The following is a 22973-nucleotide window of genomic DNA, read 5'->3' as shown; positions in this document are numbered from 1 at the left end:
CACTCCACTTGTCACTCCTCTCCAAGACGATGAGGAACCATTAACAAGCACTCTTTGGGTGTGATCTCTCAACCAGTTACAGATCCACCTAACAGTAATAGGATCCAAACCACATTTTTCCAATTTGTCAACAAGAATATTATGTGGAACCTTATCAAAAGCCTTACTGAAATCTAGACAAACTATAATCTACAGCATTTGTTTCTGGATACGGAATATTAAAACTTTCAAATTTCAAGGCACTTGCATCTATGCTGGGATTTATTCAGTTTTCATTAGCTTTTTACCTTACGTTTTGTGTTATTTCAGCATGACAAAGCCGGGGGGGGGGATTCAAATTAAATAATGTTCCATTGGCAGAATTCCCTATGCATATCACCCCATAAAGATTTTCATTTACCGAACTCTCCCCTCTACTCTAAGAAATATCCTTCACTGATACAAAACTATTTGGGAAAGGTGCAAAACAGATATGCCCCATGGGTAGAATGTCATCATGTCTAGTTCTGGATCAACAGGGCATGACTGTTGCAGCAAAAGTCTTGGAAGCTAATGAGTGTAATATTATAGGAGAGAGCTGTAACAACTCCAGTCCTACCCTCTATTTCTGTTTATAGAAGCACAATCCCCTGGGAAAAGAAACCTGGAACTCTAGACAATTCTTACTCTCCCTACCTACTCTAAATAGGCTTGCCAAGTCCCCCCGGGAGGCGGGGAAACCCCCGCCCAAGAGGCCCGTTCCCCACTGCCGGCGGATCGGGCCCCGGGGGGGACCCCACCCCCAAAGCACAGAATGTGCCCGGCATCAGCACGTCACCCGGAAGTGACGCAGCCACACTGGGCGCACCCGGCGCACCCGCGTCACTTCCAGGTGACGTGCTTGCAGCGCGCACGCACTCCCAAGGGAGGCCAGGAGTCTCCCGCTGTGGCTTGATTGTGACTTGGCAACCCTAACTCTAAAATGGAATTTTGTAACAACTGGCTTACTCCTCTCAAGTAGATATATGTGTAGGCTTCTGAGAACTATGTAGAGAACTTAGTTGCACCACGAGTCCTCATGTTCCCAGTATTTTCCTGAACGCTGTCTTTTCCTTTCTAACTTCACTCACTTGCTCTGAAATAAGCCCTGGCCTATATGATGCAAGGGCTGGCTGGCCACCTTCCTTCTAGCTGACCCCATTCAGCCTCCCCATTTCTCAGGCTATTCTTACGGAAGAATATACTCAAATATTTGCAAGTAATTCCGCTCAGCTAGGCTATACACTGGCAGGGAGCCCATTAACTCTGCAAGGACTAAGTTCATCTTGCTCCAGTATCACATACTGCACTTCTGTGCTGTGGTTGCCAGCTTCCATGGTTTGAAGGCTTTGAAAGCAACAGCTGCTAAAAAAATCTCAACTGACTTTAAAGAAAGATAGCTCTAAGCACAGATTTTGAGATGCGAATTTTCAAACTGTGTTAACATTCTATATTAATTGTTTTAGCTCTTATGATTTTAAGACAACATAAATATATCAATAGCTTTCTCTTGGAAAAAATGCTAAGACAATGCACAACTTACTCTGTGTAAATTAATACTTTTGCTTTCATCACAGTTTATTTCTGCAAGAGTCAGAGATATTATTTCTCAAACTGGGTGTCATAAGAAACTAGCAGGTGGAGTGCAATCAATCTGCAGATCTTACTGGTAACACGGTTATATGTAACAGGCAAAGTTCAGTGGCTCCAAGTGCTGCAGCCCCACAGCAGTCATGCAAAGAGAGAAATAAGGTAGAGCTCTTCTCTTTGCTGCAGGTCTGGATACCTCAAACTGGAAATTGCACCGGAACAAATGAGTGGAGCAGCCACTTGAGCAGACAAGAAGTTGCTCAGAGGGTGTATAAGCTAGGTGGCTATCAGAGAGTGGTCAGAAGATGAGATGCTAGAGGAGGTGTGCAACTTCAAAAGGTTTCAGGGGGTTAATAGTAAATGAGAACTGTTACAAAATGTTACTTGAATAGTTTATTTAATGTTTTTTGTATTTTCTTCATGACAGCCCCTTATGATTAAGGCTGATGATCTGAAAGGAATGTCCAAGGTCAACTGAGTATGAAGCAAGATTAAATGTGTTACTTTCACCTACATGAGTTACAAATAAGTATGAAGGCAATGAATTCTATAGAGCACTCACTGAAGAAGACCCTAATGCTGGGAAAGATTGAAAGTAAAAAAAGAAGGGGACAGCAAAGAATGAGATGGTTAGACAGTGTTATCGATGCAATGAACATGAAATTAAGCAAACTCCAGAGGATGACGGAAGACAGGAGGGCCTGGCGTGATATGGTCCATGAGGTCATGAAGAGTCAGACTCGACTGTGCGACTGAACAACAACAAACAAACACATAATGTAGAGAATGCCCATTTTACAAGTTGTATCAGAACAAATCTTAAATTATATTCATGACACCTAGCATGAGGCTGCAGAATGCAAAATTACTTCCTGGTTTGTAGGAAATATTTGTTGTTTGCAAACACTGATAAAATGAACAAAGTAGGGCCCTTCACACTACATATTCCTTCTTTCAAATCAGGGACAAGCTGTATAAAAATTAACAGCTTGATCTATGCTGCATAGCCAGCTTCATACCTCCCAGAAAGGCATTCCCATGAAACAAGAAAATCTTAACAATGATCCTCAGCACAGCAGCTCATTAAGAAGATACTAACATTGTATTGACTGGGAGGGAGCTGGTTAGCATTCTATTATGGCCCAATAAAGATAAACAAATACATGAGCTGTAAAAGACTCCTTCTTCCACTTACATGCAATCTCAGTTTATTGATCCCCACTACTGCTCACAGCAAAAATTCAACCTGGCGCTATCCATACCTGAATGCTGTGGAATTATTGGCCTTACTGGTGTAACCCTGTTCCTTTATAGTGATCTGAGAAACAGTGTTATGAAGATCAATTACCAAAAACAGATGATCTGGGCTTTCCAAATTTCACGTGTTTCAAGAGATTTCTAAACATGCTCTTTCAGTTTTGAAACTAGGTGCATTTTTCAAAAATTATCCCATCAATCATAGCAAATAAGTCCACTCCATAAGGGCCAAACCAGATGTGAAGAGCAGTGTTTCCACCAATTCACATCAGCAGTGTGATGCGGTAGTGGGTATGGACCTGTTTAACAAGCATAAGTCTGCAGGTGAGGGAAGCTAAGCCTGTTCCCTTCCCAACCCTTACCTCCCTGAACCTTGGGGCTTTCAGTACTTCCTTCCTAGTTCACTTCTGGCACTGGAACAGGACTTGAAAAGTGCTGAAAGCACCAGAGCACAGCAAAAAAACGGTGACAGGGTTTAGCTCCCTTTAATCACGCAACCTACTTCAGAAATGAACAGGTGCACCCATTTATATGTACATGTAGATCCCCGTCATGTCTAGTTTAGTCCTAAAACAAGTCTCCGCTTTGACTTCATTTACCATAGCTCTATTCTGTCTGCCCTTCCAAGAAGCTATAATCAGCATACATCATTGGAATATGGCAAGTGGAAGTCAGGAAAAAATGTGCTGAGAAAAGTAATGCAAATTACAGCATTAATGTATATTCAGATTTTAATAAAATACCGAGATTATTCAAATATTTCTGAAGAACAGATTCTTCCATATGTTCGCATATACATTTTAAGTGAACATATCTTGGTTAACAAAATCTCTTTCTTCAAATATACTTCAAATGATATGGAGCAGTTCTGAGTTTAAATGTATTTAATGAGTATTTAAATGAACACTCAAACAAGTCCTCTCCATATAATCCACTTTTCAGCATACGTCTCTTACCTGCTGGGGTCTGAGTCTTAGTGGGCTGGTGATGTCCACCAGCTCCTGGCTGTGGAGGAGGACTTGCTCCTGCTTGTCCAGTACCTGCTGCTGGGCTCGTGCTGATCAGAGTTCCAGTAGGCAGAGGCTGGCCTCTCTTTAAAAGCTGCTTCTGTTCTTGTTGGCGAAAGCGTGGAGGCACCTCACGAGGCAAGTATCGGGATGCAGCTGGCTGCTGCCCATTGGCAGATGCACGCTTGCCATTGCTATTGTTAGTAATAGTGCTGGTGGAAGTACTGGTACTGATACCGGCAGGTTGGGGCTGGCTTAAACTGGTCTTAATAGGTTCTGGCACTGTGGAAAATGAAACATCAAGTATTAGATTACAGTAGGAAGAATTAAACAACTCATTTTAAGAGGCAACAAAGTGGAAAATGGCTCTTATTGTGTACCCTTTTTCCTCGAAAAATCTCTCCTGTAGACCAGGCTTTTCCCGCCAACCTAGCAGTTTGAAAGCAAGAAATTGCAAGTAGATAAATAGGTACCACTTTGGTGGGAAGGTAACAGCGTTCCATGCGCCTTAGTGTTTAGTCATGCCGGCCACATGACCACGGAAACGTCTTCGGACAGCGCTGGCTCTTCGGCTTTGAAACGGAGATGAGCACCACAACCCTAGAGTCGGACTCGACTGGCTTTCGAGCAAGGGAACCTTTACCTTTTTAGACCAGCTTTAGGCAGTGAGTAATCAGCAATAGACTGTCCCAAAGTTTATGCTAAAAATCAGCATAGGGGACATTTAGCAGCAATCCATTTCTTTTACAATTATTTACTGACAACACTGACTAACACAACTGTTTTGAATGTATGCTCTTCTTGTTGACTATAAGGGATAGAACATATCAACCATCCTCACTGGATAACAAACTCCCTGCCTAAGCTGGCAGAGGCAGTCTTTGTGCTGAGGTTAAATAGCTTTTAATTCAAGGAGACTTCAAAATTGACACTGAAGGTTTCATGTCTGGTGTAGTTTGGGATTTTATAACCATCATGAGAACCACTGATTCAAAATGTGTTAGGCCCTGCACATGCAGAAGATGGCATGCTAGATTTGGTGCTCTCTGAGAACATGGTGGTGACCTGCAAGTCCAGAAGAATCAGCAGTGGACAGATAATACCTGGGCACCTGGTGAGGTTTAAGTCTTTGAGGAATCTCTGCAAGGGAGAGGTCCCAATTAGCGCTAACCCCATCTCTATGTGCTTCAGTAACTTCACTGGCTACTAGTTTATTTCTACATGAGACATAATGCTTACTACCCAATGCTGCCTAAATGGAACCTCTTATTTTCAGATGTATACCCCTGAATACTGGTTGCTTGGGGCAACAACAAGAACAGGCTTTGGTCTCCACAACTCTTGCATGCAGAACTTCTGGAACCTCTGGTTGGCCACCGTGGGCAATAGGATGCTAGACCACCAATGGTCTGGGTGGGTCTTATCTAGCAGGCCATCATATGCAGATACAATTCAAAATGCTGGTTCTTACCTGTAAAACCTTAAACTATATGCAGCCAGCATAACTAAAGGATAATCTACTCCCATATAAATCTGCCCATGTATTAAGATATTTTGATAGGTCCTGCTCCCAGTGCCCCATCTTTGGGGTAGAAAGACAATCTTCTCAATAGCTGCACCTAGGTTATGGGATTCTTTTTATTTATTTATTTAAATTTGATTTGATTTTTCTCTAAATACATCAGAAATGCAATATTTTAAGAATAAGAAGTAATCCAATATATATTAGATATTCAACAACATACAGAATCAATATCTGATACAGTTTCAGTAAGAACTTTTCCCCAAACCCAACTACTACGGTGTGATTGTATTAAGGTATGTAACAAGAAAAAAATAATACTATACCTATAAGCTAACAACATATTGTATAACTACAGAATAGCCAATAAAATAATCTAATGAAGAAGAGGAAGAAGCTAACAGTGTATTGCGATATCCTAATTCATACTGAGGGATTAAGATTCACAACCATTGCTGGACATGAGTCCAGGAGGTAGGAATAAATTGTTCTGTGGTGAGGAAACCTAGAATCGGTTCCCATTTTTTCATAAATTGGTATTTGACTGGCTTCAGGGATACGTTATTCAACTTGCATGCGACACTGTCCATCAAAAACTGGTACCATAGTTTACAGTACCAGAGTTGTATAGTAGACAAGTTGGTGTCTTTCCAACAGGCGGCTATGGAGGTTCTCGCTGCGTAAATCATGTTTAATGTCATTTTGTGTTGATGTTTTTCTATATGTACTGTTCAGTGGTCGAGAAAGAGGCTTTCTGGGCAGATTAGTATGTCTATTCCTATAATATTTCTGACATGGTCATGTATTTCCTCCCCAAAAGTTTTAATCTTATTGCACTGCCACCAGCAGTGGGCGAACGTGCCAATCTGTTGACAACCCTTCCAACACAAGATACTTCGCAGAACTCATATGAGAGGGTTTTTTGCCATGAAAGGTACCATCTCGTCATCATCTTGAACTTTTGTAACTCCAGTGGTATAGAGTGAGGGAAGCTGGTTTGTGACGTCCATAATACTGTCCCGATTTCATCATCTAGAGTGACATCACATTGTTTTTGCCATGATAATTGGTATGGCATAGTTTTAGAAGATTTGTCCTTTAAAAGGAGCTGATAAGTGGCTGAAATTAATCCTCTATTTTGCGTATCATATAATTTTAATATCAATTCAAACTCTGTTTGGGGTTGAGTTAGAATGAAAGTAATTTTAAGTCTACTCATAACATGCTGTATTTTTAAGTAGAGGAACCATGGCACTGGTAATTTTAATTTGCTTTCTATGTCTGATTCTTTTAGTAATCCATGTCTGGATGCAATGTCACAGAAGCGAGACAGGCCTGCTTTTTTCCAGGAATCAAGGTATGTATGATCTACAGATTCCGAAAACCAGGGTTGGTAAGTGAAGGTAGAATACTTAGACACTTCAGGTATTAGTTTCTTACATAGTGATTTCCGTAGATTAAACACTGGGGATAGGAACTCATTGAATCATCTAGAAGCTGATAATATGAGCTTTACACTCCATAATAGGGAGTCTATGGAATACGGATGGAGAAGGTTTGTGCATAGTCAAACCCGGTCAGGTGGGTGTGTCGCACGTTGTGCCTTAATAATATTAGACAACAGTGTTGTCTTTCGGCAGATTGTTATGTCCGGTAAGCCAAATCCCCCTTGTGACTTGGGTTCTCATAATATCTTGAACCCTACTTTCGCTTTATGTTCTGCCCATAAAAAGTCTTGTAGAGTACTCTGCCACCATTTAAGCATTAGTGAAGGTATAGCTATGGGAATAGCTCGGAATAAGAAAATGAATTTTGGCAAAAGAAATTATTTTATTAGGTTATATCTGTCAAGCCAGGATAAATTCAACTTATTCCATTTAAAAATAGTGTTGCGGATTTCAGTGTGAACCTCATTATGATTAAATTGTAGTATTTTGGTTAAAGCTGATGGGATCTTTATTCCTAGATATGATATATAGCTGGAAACCCAACTAAAGTGAAATCGTTGTTTGAGGTATGTTTGTTCTTCCTTAGGGATATTTGCATCATTTATGCGTAAACCTGAGACTACTCCAAAAGAAGACAATGTTTGCCATAGTTCTGGTATGGAAGTTGACGGTTTGGTGATATAAAGCAACATATCGTCCGCGAATAAGGATATTTTATATTCGGAGTCTCTAATTTTAACTCCTTGTATGAATTGGTTTTCCCTGATCGCATGCGCTAGGGGCTCTACTGCCATGGCAAATAACAGCGGGGATAGCGGGCAACCCTGTCGGGTGCCTTTAGAGGATTCCCTCATCAAGCCTATTAGTTTAGTGCCCGCACTACTCAATATCAAGCACCTAAAGATATTTTCATTTACCATGACCTTTTGGTAGCCTTGTGAAATTGATGCTGTTGATAGCTGTGAGTGCTGCTATGTTTCTTTATTGCTTTTATACTGGCTGTTTGAAATTTTATTGTAAGCAACCTCACTGCCTGAAAAGTAGTGATGGCCACAGGCACAGACAGTTTTAAAAGGGGATTAGAAAGGTTCAAAGGGGATAGGTCAATCAGTGGCTGCTAGCCATGATGACTAAAGGGAACCTCTACATTCAGAGACAGCAATCTCTGAATCCCAATGCCAGGAGACAACATCTGGTGAAGGTCTTGGCCTCTATGCCCTGTTTGTGGCCCTCCAGAGTAACTGGTTGGTCACTGTATGAGACAGGATGCTGGACTAAGATGGCCCACTGGTCTGATCCAGCACAGCTCTTATGTTCTCAAGAAGAGATCTTAATTTCCAATAGTTCACTTCCTAGTCACAAATAAAAAGGTTCTTCCCTCCTGAGAGAATAATCCAAAAGGCCTCCATAACGTTTGATGCACACTTTTGTTTTACTATCACCTTTTGTACAACATATGCTTCTTCACATCTCTAAAATTTCCATCCAATAAAAGAAACCATGATACAGTTATGCTACGCTGTGGATTAATAGGAAGGGGATTTAAAAGAAATCAGCCAGTATCATAATGCCCCTATATAAATCTATGGTGTGACCTCATTTGGCCCGATTTTAAGTAAAGTGATACAGGGATGGTCATTTCAAACAGTGCTGTTTTTCCCCCTACCCTTTTTCACTGTGCAATCTTCCTTTGACATTTTTAAACATTCTAAGGTGAGAGCTACAGCACTAAACTGCTATTGGCACCATTGAGATGCATTTTCTCAATGGAATCAATGCAATTCAATGGTGCTGCTATAGCACTGAAGTGCTATGGTGGTTTACCGCTATAGCGCTCAAACTTAGAACTTTTTTTTAAGTCCAAGGAAGATCGTGCAGTGAAAAACGGTGGGAGGAAAGTGGCATTGTAGGAAGCACTATGGACATTTTTAAAAGCACTCCACAGTGATTCAGAAGTGCAATGAAGGGGTTGAAAATGGAAAAAAACAGTTTCCCTCAAAAGTGGCTCAACCATGCTTTGCTAACCCAATGCAAGCTGGTTTGTATGAACAGGTAAATAAATCCTTCCAGCAGCCAGTTACTAAAATGGGTCTGTCTGAAATGACAGAAAAAATCCATTAGCAACCAGTTACTAAAACAGAATACAAAGGCAGTTTGAAAAGGGTCTATAAGTCCTACATCCCTAAGTACAGTTTTCAGACAAAAAACAGAGTGACACAACAACTGAAGGTCAGTTTTGTGTTATTCTAAGCCTTTGTTGTATGGTTCCTCTTATTCAGACCTATTCACTTACTTATTATCAGCCATGTGCGCACATTCCAGTCATGATGTATGTTTTAAGACCTCCCCTCCATATTTCTATCAGTCATCTCACACATGCTAATCTTTCCTGAAGTAACGAGGCCAAACTTAGTATGCAGCAGATTCTGGCGCACCAACTGACAAAGTCTAGCTAGCTACATACCAATGCAAGCTCCAATGAGGATCAGAATAGCTCAAAGAGCACAGGCTGCTACCCAAACAAAAAAACTGAGTTTCGTGGCTGAGCAAACCACCAATTTCATGCACTGAGGCAGACTTTTCAGAACTGCTGTTTTGGAGTTCTGAAGGAAGAAATACACACTTATTCCCATGATCAAACAGAAGAACTCATTGATAACTGAGAAAACATGCTGTGCACAAAACCACATGCAGCAAAATAAAATTGTGATCATGGTTTTAATTTTGTGTAAACACAGCCTAGAAAAAATAAGAAATGCATTAAACGGCAAAGAGGTTTGGACAATGGGTTGGATCCAACCAACCATGAAAAGAACAAGTTCGAAAAAAAGAGTATTTGTTCCTTCCCCCACTCCTCTCCTGTGCTGCTAAGAAGCTGGTCCTGAAGGGCTGAGAAACCTGCAAGAATTACTTGAGAAGCAGCATGAAGGATTACACCAAGAAAGAGGAATCAGCAGAAGTCACCCCTTCCCAATCTCGCATATACACTTTTGTGAGTAGAACTAAATCTTGGCAAAGGGGGCATTTCCTTCCAATACCATCTTCCCATTGCAGCCACCATGCTACAACCCATACTGTTTCCACACTCATTAAAGGACAGGGAATCGTGTAATAAAAAGTGCTCTGGTCAAAAATAAACTTTGCATGATTATGGAATTTGGATGAGAGGCATTCAGTTACAGCACCAAGATAAATTAAAACCTTATGGCTTGGTTTCAAATTGATCTGCTGTTTTGGGTAACAAGTACTACAATAATTTACATAGGGTATTTAAAAGTGACTAGACATCAAAATTGTAACACATACTAAACTAAAATCCCTTATATACAATTTTATAACACCCACTGTGGCTAAGTAGCTGCGGAGATTTGCTACTGCATTGTGGGAAAATGCCTGCTGCTTTGAGTGACTGCATTTGCTTTGCTAATACTTTCTCTGCTGTGGCAGATCCAGCAACTGCCTTATAAACTGTCAATTCTTTGAGACCACCTCTCTTGATCCAAACCATACATTTTGGAATGATGGTTTCCCTCTGAATGTACACTTTCTCTCACCAAGCAAACTTCATAAGATGAAAACATATGCGGCAGTAGCTATGGTTAGTGAAGGCTGTCTAGAACACTCAAATGCTGTGCACCACACATTTAATCAGCCCCAAGGGCCAATCTGCCAATCTACAAAAAGACCTTACCAGTTACACAAGAGGCTGCCTGTCTACCCTTTCACCTGATGGTAATATATTGCCATAGATGTTGTCATTTAAAGAGCTGTTTGAGATACAGTAAATGAAATCTAATCTACTGTTATCCTGATGCTGTTGAGATCAGTTCACTGTCTTCTGCAGTGTCTAAATAACAATATTTCATGTATACTATTTTAGTTATTAAGTTATACTGAAGAATTGCAGCCTGAATCTTTTGTTTGTTTGTTTTTGAAAAAGAGAGGACTGTACTGACTGTGGCACAAAGAGAAAAAAAGCATGGAATTTCAGAGAAACCTATATTGCCTAGGATTTTTAATGACAGATATGTATTTGTAACACACTGGAAGAGCTTCCCACATTCTAAACAAATTGCTTACTGCTAATAACCACTGCATCAATGGTATATAACTTCCTATCCCAATTTTACAGATACAAATCCAATAATTATTTACATGTGATTTTTAATTATTAAAATCTCAGAGGAATCCCAGCTCTACACAAAATCATTAAGAAACTGTATATGGATTTTATTAATGCAGTGAATGAGATCAGTCACCAAGACTTCAATTACTACAAAAGCTTTTAAGCACGTTTCTGGGACCAAAAGAAGGAATGCATACAGCAGTGACAGAAACAGCTTAAGCCTCTCAATGTTGATTTCTGGCTGTATGGACTCCTGACCTCCAACTACCACTGAACACTGTAACATGCCAAATTTCTCCCCCAAATTTGTGCAGAAGTTGAAATTGTTCATTAGAGAGGAAACAAGAGATAGAGCACAAGGGAGCATTCTGGCACAGGAACAGTTAAATTCAGCAATGCATTCTTGGCTGCTGCAGTGACAGGATTTATTTACAGCTTCCATTAAACACAGCAGCTCCATTACAAAGTGCTGTATGTGAGAAGAATTTTTGATTATACAATGCAAGTGCCTCACTGCATTAAACATAGCATGCCAATGTATTTTTCCCCATCCGTAATTGGTTTGGGTCATTGTTTGATGGGTTTATGAATTCATTACAAGAAACAGATGGATCCCATAAATCAAAGCTATTCATCCAGCCAATCAAATGGGCAATTTTTCCTTTTTGTCTCTCTTTCTCTCCCCTCCCCACAATCAACCTTAATAAAGCCATTTCCTTCATACCCAAAATTGTTCATGTACACTGTGCAAAGAAGTTGTTAAAGGAACCTTCAAACAGGAACAGGAAACACCTTTTAAATAAAGCCAGAAGATTATCACACCCACACAGAGGTATCCACTACTTAAACTAGATACAAAGGCAAGAACTTACCCAGCTCAGTCGAAACACTGGAACTAGAGCAGAAGAGATACAATGTTCTGGGGTTTTTTAAAAAAAAATTCTGGTTTTTGCAGTGAGAATACAGTTTTGGAATGGAAACATTTATTTATTTTTTCACCCATTTCACTTTGAAATGGTGGGTTCTTATTCAGAAAATTACTTCCTTTGTCTACTAAACTCTCAAGTTTAACAACAGTGACATCTGCTGGTAAAAGTGAAGGTATCACAAAGCTTACATAAGAGGTAATGTTTCAAATGTAAGTAGTGCTGCTTTGCTATCATCCATCCACAGAAAGGTATCTAAAGCCATATCCATGTAAAATTAAGCTTGATAGTGAAATAACCTGACTCAATCTGAAACAATGCAACTATGAGATTTTTTAAAGAACATTTACAAAATATTTTCAGCACTACAAAGATCCTGCATACAATCCTCAAGTCTCTTATTTGGGAACAGTGTCACTAAGAAGCAATAAGATTTCAACTTGTAGACTAACACCCCAACAATAAGCACATTGTACAGAATCCAGTCCCACAGATTTCCACATAAGAATATTCAAGAGGTTAGACCTACAGTCCACCAAGCAGGGTATGTTTAATCACAATGATCCCCACAGGATACTAACAACAGGTAAACTGATATAGGTTCTGTTGCTCTTGTTTTCCTGGTGCACTGCATTCTATTTTAATGCCTCTAAGCAATGCAAGAAAGATGGGGTGAGGGTGGCAACATATTCTCTGACTTCTCATTTAAACTGTCACCATTAGGAGTTAACATTTTCAAAATCCCTTATGCTTAAATGTGAACTCTTCTGAAAAGGTTCTGATATAATACCCAAAGGACTTCTGCTGGCAAATGGGCTTTTGTGTCCAAGCAACATTTTAAAAATTCTTTGAGGTTTGGAGGTGGAGGCATGAGAAGTAGGGCTCCAGAGCAATGTTTACAAGATATTTAAATCCAAATATTTGTTAATTTGTTGTCAAAGGCTTTCATAGCCGGAGGTCATTAGTTGCTGCAGATTTTCCGGGTTGTGTGGCCATGGTCTAGGCATTGTAGAACCTTACATTTTGCCAGTAACTGTAACTGGCATCCTCAGAGGTATAACACAGAAAGATGGAGTACCTCGACACAGAGAGTACTCCATCTTTCTGTGTTATACCTCTGAGGATGCCTGTCACAGTTACTGGTGAAACATCAGGTTCTACAATGCCAAGACCACGGCCACACAACCCGGAATATCTACAGCAACTAATGTTTGTTAATTCATTATAAAAAATTCCACATGCCTCAACTCTCACTGGGGATGAGCATCAACAAGTGGGAACCTGCAAAGGTTTGTGGGAGGCATCTCATTTCCCTCTCCCACACTATTTTCTTTCCTTTTCCTGAAAGCCCCCATAGCCTTTTCCTGCTTTCCACTATTGAACTTCTAAAGCAGCCCCGAATCTGAAGCTCTAACCACTACACCATACTGGCTTTCTTAGGGTGGTGCTGTTCTACAATAGCAAGCAGCCAGGCCTAGGTAACTTATGCAAGTTGAGCAGCATCAAGTCAGCCAGTGGTTGCTGTAAGACTTAGTTCCAACAAGTACTCCTTCAAAGATTCAAACAGCCCTGAAAAGGGCCCTGCCCCGTCCCTTTCCTTTAGCTGACAGAAACCAAGCCTGGGATGCTGTGGTTGTTTAGCAACAGCAACTCCAAGCAACTATTTCTTATTTTTTTTGGATAAAGATTTATTCCCTCTCCTAAAAAGGAGAGATATTTCTTTTAAGTTCCAGAAAAAAGAGTGGGTATATAGAGGGATAAAGAAATAGAGTGAGTGGTGTTAATGGTATTAGTTTAGTTAATCTGTTAGTATTCAGAGCACACAGTCCATAGTCTCTTTCGTCAGACGTCGTTCTGTTCTTCTAGTTAGGGTAAAACAAGGTATTTAGTGTATTAATAATGTCCTTCTGAGGAGGTCTTCTTCCAATGTACAATCCAATAATTAAGAAAAAAAATCGAAAGTTTTTACACTTTGGGTTCTTTTCCTCTTTCTCTCAGGTTATATTTTCCCGCCGCTTCTTCTGAATCCTCATCCTTCACTTCTCCCTCTGAGCTGCTGTCATCCACGCTTAATGTTGACATCCATTCGGCCAGAGCTGTTTCTTCTTCTTTACTGGCATGCCTTTTCAGAAATTCTTGAGCCTTGAAGATAGAGTTAATTTTTTCCCTTTTATCCTTAAACTTGAACATCAGTCCTTCGGGTACCAGCCATTTATATCCAATTTGCCGTTTCTGTAAGAAGATAGTCAATCCTTTATACTCCTTTCTTTTCATTCTGATCTCAAATGGAACATCTTTCAAAACTCTAATTTGCTGATCACCAATCTTCAGGGGTGACGCTGACGTATTCTTCAAAATTTGGTCCCTGAGACTCTGCTTTGTAAATTTCACCACCACTTCTGCAGGCAACTTATTTTTCCTTGTATAGTTGGAATAAGCCCGATAGGCCAAGTCCATCTCATCTTTTATTTTTTCTGCTTCGTTCCAAGCAACTATTTCTTACAGCAACAGGCACTTATTTTATTATTTTGTATGTGTGTTTAACCCTCAATGTTTGTTTTTTTCCCATTTTAGATTTTTCTGCAAACCATGGGCATTTATCAGGTTTGTAGAAAGATCTGTCTTGTCCACTCATGGCTCCAATCATTGGATTTAAGTATTAAATATCCTCCAATTTGGCCAACTTTCCTAATATATAAGTGAGGGACTTGCAAGACTTGTGGGAGGGGGAAATCCCATCTCCCTCCCAATCTTTCTTTTTGTTTTATTAATACTAGTAGACCAAAAGGTCATAAGTGAACAGGGAAAATATATTAATATACAGGCAATGTAAGAGACTCAAGAATACAAAAAATTGCATTAAAAAGTTAATGCCATTAAATGCCATAGACAAAATTTTGCAACTGCAAGAACCACATTTGGATAGGTATCTGCTAGTGACTTAGCTACAACCTCTTGCTTTGCAACAGAACTACATTTTTGGATATAGATTGTGATCCATTTGTCACAGATCAAATTGTATTTGCTGCAAACAATAAAGAAATGCCAGATGGTATCTAAATCCCCAGATTTGCAATCACAAAGCCGCTCAAAGAAAGGAATTCCTAGGAACCTGCCTGCTAGTTCCCCTAGTGGCAGGACATTTAGTCTTGCCTTGGAGAATAGAATTCTGTATTTGGGAACCCTTAAAAACTAACCGTAAGCAGGTATCCGGATCGAGGTGGTGTGGCGGCATTGCTGTTGTTAGATCTGTTGGCCGCGTTCGATACGGTCAACCATCAGCTGCTGGCCCACCGCCTCGCCGACATGGCGATTCAGGGGCTTGCCCTTCAATGGTTTGCCTCGTTCCTGCAAGGTTGGGGACAAAGGGTGGCAATAGGGAATCAGCAGTCCCGGAGGCACCCTCTTGAGTGCGGAGTGCCTCAGGGGGCAGTGCTGTTCCCGATGTTATTTAACATCTATATGCGCCCCCTTGCCCAGATTGCCCGGAGTTTTGGGCTTGGGTGTCATCAATATATGGATGACACCCAGCTCTATCTGATGCTGGGCGGCCAGTTGAACTCCGACCCAGATGACCTTCATCGGGTATTGCAAGCTGTGGCTGGTTGGCTCAGACTGAGTCGGTTGAAACTAAACCTGGCGAAGACAGAGGTCCTGGGCCTAGGTCGGGTCAGGGTTGGGGCTCCCTCTCCCGGCCTTCGATGGGGCACCTTTGATGCCGGTGTCGAGGGTTAGGAGTCTGGGAGTGCTTCTGGACTCCTCTTTATCGATGGAGGCCCAGGTGGCAGCCACTGCCAAATCAGCCTTTTACCATCTTCTGCTGGCACGGCAGTTGGTTCCTTTCCTTGACCGCGAGGACTTGGCCACAGTGATCCATGTGACAGTCACCTTGAGGTTGGACTACTGTAACACTCTCTACATGGGGCTGCCTGTATCGCAAATCCGGAAGGTGCAGCTAGTGCAGAATGCAGCAGCCAGGCTGCTGATGAGTCTCACTAGGCGGGACCACGTCCAGCTGGTGCTGAAGGCGCTGCACTGGCTGCCTATAGCATACCGGATTCGCTTCGAAGTGCTGGTTCTTACCTATAATGCCCTTGATGGCCAGGGTCCAGTGTACCTAAGGGACCACCTTTCCCCATATGTTCTCCCAAGAGCACTACGGTCAGGGGCGCAACACCTATTGGTTGTTCCAGGCCCCAAGGACATCAAGTTGACCGCAACCAGGGCCAGGGCTTTTTCGTCGGTGGCTCCTGTCTGGTGCAACAAGCTCCCAGGGGAGATCTGGGATCTGCGGGACCTTGTGCAGTTCCACAGGGCTTGCAAGACAGAGCTCTTCCGCCAGGCTTTTGCATAGGAGCTGCCGCCGCCACTGTACTACCACCGAACTGCCATCTCCGACGATTTGTACAATCTAATAGCTACCAATCAATTTACATCCTTTTTACACAATCAACCCCAACGGGAGTTTCTAGAATTGTACACCCGCTTCTTCTTGCTTGAAAGTCTTCTAAAGGGGCACGTTTCCTTTTGAGGTTACATTGAAGTTTAAATTGATGTTTGTTGCTGGTCCTACAAAAGGCCCATTAAGCAGCTGACAATCATAGATGGAGCCTATGTAAAAATGATGTAAATTGACTGGTAGCTATTAGATTGTACAAATTGATTATTATTGATTATTATTGTTGATATTTCATGTAATGAATATATACCTGTTTTATAATATTATGAATAATACACAATGCACTTTATAAGATGGAACATATAGAACACTTTAATGTATAAATAAGGTTTTTGCAGTGTATATATTTGTTGTTTCACCCAACTGGGAACTGGCAACCCTAATTTTGACTGAGATCCATCTATCATGAGCCATATTGTGTTTTCTACAATCAATGAAAAAATGCCAAATTGTATCCAAATCACCTGAATTACAATTACAAAGTCGTTCTGAAAAAGGGGTCCTCGGAATCTGCCCACTAGTTCCCCAAGAGTCAAAACATTTAATCTTGCCTTGGAAAACAATATTCTATATTTGGGTACCATCAAAGATTTATTTATTTATTTTATTTCGTTTATACCCCGCCCTCCCTGCACACGGGCTCACGGCGGCTTACATAGGCACAAAAGTGCAATAAAAATACAACAGGTTAAAACAGTTAAGGCACAAAAGTGCAATAAAAAGTAAACAGGTTAAAACAATTTAGGCAAAAATGTACATCTTACAGGATACATAAATGACTAAAATACTCACTCCCTAGTGCATATCATGTTGGGATCAACGAGGGGGGATGCCATGGGCCACAATGTTCAGATGGTCAGTCAGCCCAACCCGGGGAAACTGGGGCGGTGGCTCCTACTCAAAAGCCTGGCGGAAGAGCTCTGTCTTGCAGGCCCTGCGGAACTGTAAAAGATCCCGCAGGGCCCTGATCTCCTCTGGGAGCTCATTCCACCAGGTAGGAGCTGCCACCGAAAAGGACCTGGCCCTTGTGGCACCAAGCCTGGCCTCCTTGGGGCCCGGGGTCACTAGGCGGTGTTGTGACCCCGACCGAAGTGCTCTTTGGGGCCTGTATGGGGAAAGGCGGTCCCTCAGGTGTGCCAGATCCTGGCCATGTAGGGCTTTAAAGATAAGCACCAGCACCTTGAAGCGAATCCGGAACGCTATAGGCAACCAGTGCAGCGCTTTCAGCACAGGTTGGATTGTGATCCCATCTAAGGGCACCCACTACCAACCTGGCCGCTGCATTCTGCACCAGCTGCAGCCTCCGAATTTGTGACAGGCAGCCCCATGTAGAGAGCATTACAGTAGTCTAACCTCGAGGTGACCGTCGCATGGATCACTGTGGCCAGATCTTCGCGGCTAAGGGGACCAACTGCCGCACCAGCCGTAGATGATAAAAGGCTCCTTTGGCAGTGGCCGCCACCTGGGCCTCCATTGTTAAGGTGGGGTCCAGGAGCTCTCCCAGACTCCTAACCTCCGAAGCTGGCACCAAAGGTGCCCCACCGAAGGTCGGGAGTGGGAGCCCCAATCCCATACCACCCCGACCCAGGCACAGGACCTCCGTCTTCAACGGGTTCAGCTTCAGCCAGCTCAGCCTGAGCCACCCATACAAGGCCTATAGAGCCTGGTGAAGATCTTCTGGGTCGGAGTCCGACTGGCCGCCCAACATCAGATAGAGATGGGTGCCATCGGCATATTGATGACACTCAAGCCCATACCTCCAGACAATCTGGGCGAGGGGGTGCATGTATATGTTAATTAGCATCGGGGATACTACTGCCCCCTGAGGCACTCCGCATTCAAGCAGGTGCCTCCGGGACTGCTGCTCCCCTAGCCCAACTCTCTGTCCCCACCCTTGGAGAAAAGAGACTAGCCATTGAAGGGCGAGCCCCTGAATCCCCACATCGGCAAGGCGGTGGGCCAGCAGCTGGTGGTCGACCGTATCAAATGCGGCCGATAGATCTAACAACAGCGCCACCACACCACCTCGATCCAGATGTCTACGGAGGTCGTCAGTAAGGGCAACCAGCACAGTCTCCATCCCATGCCCCAGGCAAAAGCCAGACTGGAATGGATCAAGGATGAAAGCATCATCTAGAAAGCCCTGTAGCTGTGTCGCCACCGCCCTCTCAATCAGTTTGCCCAAATAGGGCATATTTGACACCGGCCGATAGCTGGCCAATTCTGTCGGGTCCAGAGTTGGCTTTTTCAGGAGAGGGCGGACCATCACTTCCTTGAGTGCCTCGGGGAACCGCCCCTCCGATAGGGACTTGTTGATAATCTCCCTCAAGGCACCTCAGAACCCCTCGTGGCCCGCTTTAATGAGCCAGGAGGGAAACGGGTCAAGGCTGCAAGTGGTTGGGCGCACAGATACAAGCACTCTATCAACTTCCTCCAGGCTGAGCTGGTCAAAGTCCTCCAAACCCGGAGAAGCTGTGCAAGGGGCCTCAAGCTCACTTACTGTATCAACTGTGGCGGGGATTAAGAGGGCAAAGATTCTGGAATCAGAAGATCTAAATAATACAAAGAACAGACCCGTTGAGCTCGGCAATTTGTACTCCATTTATCTAGGCATAAAACACTAGATTTAATTTGCTTCCGCACAGAAGGGTAGTCTACTTGATTGAAAAATTCAGGGGGGAATCCAAAACTTCGTAATCTGCCATCAACCAATTGCAGCCATGAACTTCAAAAACTGTCCTTAGCTAAAAGATGCAAATAACATCCCTCTGGGGAACAGAGTATTTTTAAACTAAAGAAAAAAGTTGCCATCCAAGCCTTTGCTTCTAAGGACTGCTCAGCAAATTCCACACGAATAGCTGAACCAGACATACATGAGGGGAGATTAGACAGAGAACGAAGAAAAGAGGTTAAACAGGAGTCTAACTTGTCGTTGACCCTAGTAATAAATAAGGGAGCACCATAGAGTAATTGGGAAACCACTTTTGCATGAATGGCAGCAGGTAAAAAGTTACCACCTGTAGTCCGGAAAATTTTTAAGAGGGCAGAGGAATGTATTGATGCCAGCTTCTTAGCAGCAGTAATATGAGTTTTCTAGGACAAATTATTTTTTAAAAAGCACACCCAAGTAAATGAAAGGAATTAACCTGTTTGATTGACTGGCCGTTTATTAACCAAGAAAAACCTTTAGAAAAAACTACTTTGGTTTTGGCGTAGCTTATGTCCAGTAGCTCCTGATAGCAGTAAAATGTAAAAACGTTCAACAAATGTTTCAGCCCAACATATGACCGAGATAACAACACGGCATCATCGGCATAAAATAAATTTGATATAGGTTTTTGAGACAGGTGGGGAGGGTGGAAGGATTCACCAGAAAGGTGGTTTTCAATGTTGTTAATACAGAGGTTAAATAAATAAGACACTAATAGGCAGCCCTGAGAACACCTCTATTAATTTTAATCATTTTAGGCAGTTGGCCTTTACTCCCACACCTCAAACAACACAAATCACACATTGTAGCACACTGAATCTGCACAATGTTTCAAGTTCAAACGCAATCTAATTAGTTAGGCTATACAAATCCAAGAGGTGCCCTCTCTCTTCCTTGCAAAAGGTTTTGAGCACATAACCATATGTCAGCAGTTACATCTGAGAAGAATTCTCTAACAACCTATTCTGTCTGGGGGTCTTAAATCAGAGGGACAACAATTTAGGCAGATCTCATCTTGATACCTTTTAATGGTCCTCAAGCTGTAAAACATAATTCATTCTAGAAGCACATAAGACATATGATCATCAAATGAAGTTGGTAGATAACTGCCCTTCTTAAATAGCTGTTATAAAATAGTGACATTTATTTGCCATCTATTCAGCAGCTCTGGATTCAGACAAATTAATTCCTAATTTTGGTGCCAGAGAAGCTGCCTGAAAATATGTCATCCAGAAAGAATTTTAAACCATCAGTGAGATATCAGCATTTTATGGAGAAGCCATGGTAACCTATACGCTCCACTATAAGTGAGTCACAAATCACGTTTTTCAGAGTGAGTACTTCCTATCGCTTTATACAAATTACTCATTTTCACTTGAATCTGTGTTTCCTATCTTCCTGAAGCATATAAATACAAGTACACTAAGAATAGCATTTAATGTTTTGCTCAGGTTTGAAAACTGTAAACATTCTGCTTTCACATACTTTTTTATGCTAACAGCCTCTCTTAAAACTGTGCTTTTAAAAATCCATTATTTCGCGGGGAGTGGCTGCAACCAACTTCTGGGTTAGCAGCCGGTGTCCAGAGCTCGCCACCTGGCTGCTCAAATGTGATTATTTTTACTATTCACAAAGCAAATAAACACATCGTGAATGATGGCACCTATAGCTGGCAAGAAGGGGAAAAACAAGCAGGAAAGTGGGCTGCGTTTAACCAAGCTCTTTTCAACTAAAGACACTCCTTCCACCTCGATGGCTATGCTGGGGAGGGGTGAACAAATGGCTGAAGAGACCCCACTCACTGCAAATTTTCTGATGCATGCATTAACTAAACAATATCAGGAGTTGAGAAACAATATCACAGAAATGCTCAAGCCAGCATTCCAACGCATGGACGAATTAGAAGAGCTCCAAAAGCAAACAAACCGTAAAGTAGATATGGCTCTTCTTAAAGCTACAGAGCTTGAAAGGCAATTATCGACGAAAACTGCAGATGCCTGGGCCGGGGAGCGTATCCTATCTCTGGATCATCACAGTCGTGAGCTTTCTTTGAAGTTCAGGGTGTTTGGCGCAAACACTGAAACTGGAACGGAGCTGAATATATTTCTGGCAAATTGGCTGGGGAGCACTCTAAACCTGGAGGCCGGTGTCACGGCCTTCCTACAGAGAGTTTATCACGTCGGAAAGGTATGTGAAGAATCTACTTCCTCACTATATACTAGAGATATACTAGCAGAATTCAAAGACTTTCGAACACGACAGAAAATCCTCTCGGAGGCTTCCAGGGAGGGAATCTCCCAGGGGGGGAAGATTCAAGTCTTTCCAGACCTCCCTCCTGAATTTTTAAAGATAAGAAGAGATCTTAAAAGCACCACAGCCAAACTGTGGGATCTTGGAATAAAATACTGATGGCTCCGTATGGGCAAGCTATGCATTCAACAGGGCTCAACTTCATATTTTGCTTATGACTCTGTCTCAGGTGAAATAATGCTGGCCGCTTTAAATCCTTCCCTTCCGAATCTCAAGAAAATAGAACTGGCCAAAGGAAAGCGCTCGCCTCTCATGTCAGCTAAAACGACTCGGGTCTGTACTTCTGAAGACCATGAAGATTTTGAAGAGAATGTGGACTCAATATAACAATTTGGGGTTTGGGGTACTATAGAATAATTTTGTCTTAAACTAATGAGTGGTGGGATTGTGGCAAATGTCTGAGTACATTCCCCCAGGACCAATCAGTCCCCGGAAGGAGGGCCTATACCCTCCTGACCCTTAAGGCCTCCAAAGACAGATTAATCATGATTATGATTTAGTTCAAGAGTAATCTGTCAATATATTGTAAATTACTATAATGAGCTAAGACTGCTTGAAAATTTATAAATAATACTTTGTAATAATTTTGGGAGAAGTAAGAAGAAGGAAGATGAAGAAGAAGACAAAGCGTGCATGTGAAGTTTTGTTTTTTATATTATTAATTGATTTTGGTGGTGGTAAAATTATGAAATTCTTTCTTCAATAAAATTTAAACAAAATCCATTATTTCTGCCACTCTTCAGGATCCCTGGAGATGTTGCTCTCTTGCTATCTATATTGCATCTTATTAGAACATATGGAACCATGGTTGCTATCTGTGAACAAAACTTATCAATTTATTTCTTTTTGTTAACTACTTTAGCTTTCCTGATAGCACATTTCCTATTGCCTCATCAATAACTGTCTTTATGGAAACTGGTGTTCATCCTTGACTCAGCCTTCAGAATGCTGATGTAGAGGAACAGATTCTGCTTCTAAACAAAACACTGAGGCATTTAAATATGCACTTTTGGGTTCCTCCAAAAGGGCTCATGGAGAACTCTTTAAATCTGCTGAGTTACCTCTTACTTGATGAAACAGAATGTAGCACAACTCTTCATGGCCCTAAAGGGTGGATTTCTTCCTGTTTTTCTCAGTCTGCATGAATTTGAACTGTGCCTGGACATTCACAGAAAGCCACGTCTTCCATTCTTGTCCACCCATTTTACCTTCAATTTCCATTTGCTGGTAGCTTTTAATTTATTTATTCATCTAAAATTATTTCTGCCCAAAGGTCTTCCAAGGTGCTCACAACGCATCCAATAAAGAAATTCTTTGTACGATTCATATAAAGTCAGTTATTGAGCCCTAAGGTGTCCCTGCATAGTATTAATGGGGGGTTCTAAGGCTTCTAATTGGCTCTGTCAGTAAAAGGGTGGGGGAAATGCCCTTTTCAGGCCTCTTTTGGCCTTTCAGGGAGGGAGGGAGGGAGGGAGGGATGGGGCCAGGCCTCACAAGAGTTGCCATTGCCAGGCTGGGGGATTTCTTGAGATTTTGTGGAGGGCTGGGTTTGGGAAGGGAGAGGCCTCAGCTGGGTATAATGCCACAGAGTCCACCCTCA

At 42.0% G+C, this 22973-nt stretch overlaps 1 protein-coding gene across 4 annotated transcripts in view; it reads right to left on the bottom strand.

The window, feature by feature from the left end:
* TNRC6C (trinucleotide repeat containing 6C) overlaps positions 1–22973 on the bottom strand; it is a 285172-nt gene that overhangs the window by 182142 nt on the left and 80057 nt on the right. For all 4 annotated transcript variants that reach the window (XM_015427099.1, XM_015427101.1, XM_015427100.1 and 1 more), the window contains one exon: positions 3822–4154. In XM_015427099.1, the coding sequence (XP_015282585.1) occupies positions 3822–4154 (333 nt within the window). The remainder of the gene's footprint in view (positions 1–3821; positions 4155–22973) is intronic.

Source organism: Gekko japonicus, unplaced genomic scaffold (assembly GCF_001447785.1).
Source record: "Gekko japonicus isolate JY-2015 unplaced genomic scaffold, Gekko_japonicus_V1.1 scaffold536, whole genome shotgun sequence".
Lineage (NCBI taxonomy): Eukaryota > Metazoa > Chordata > Lepidosauria > Squamata > Gekkonidae > Gekko > Gekko japonicus.
The sequence above is the reverse complement of the archived record's forward strand: the minus strand, read 5'-3'. Positions and strand labels throughout refer to the sequence as shown.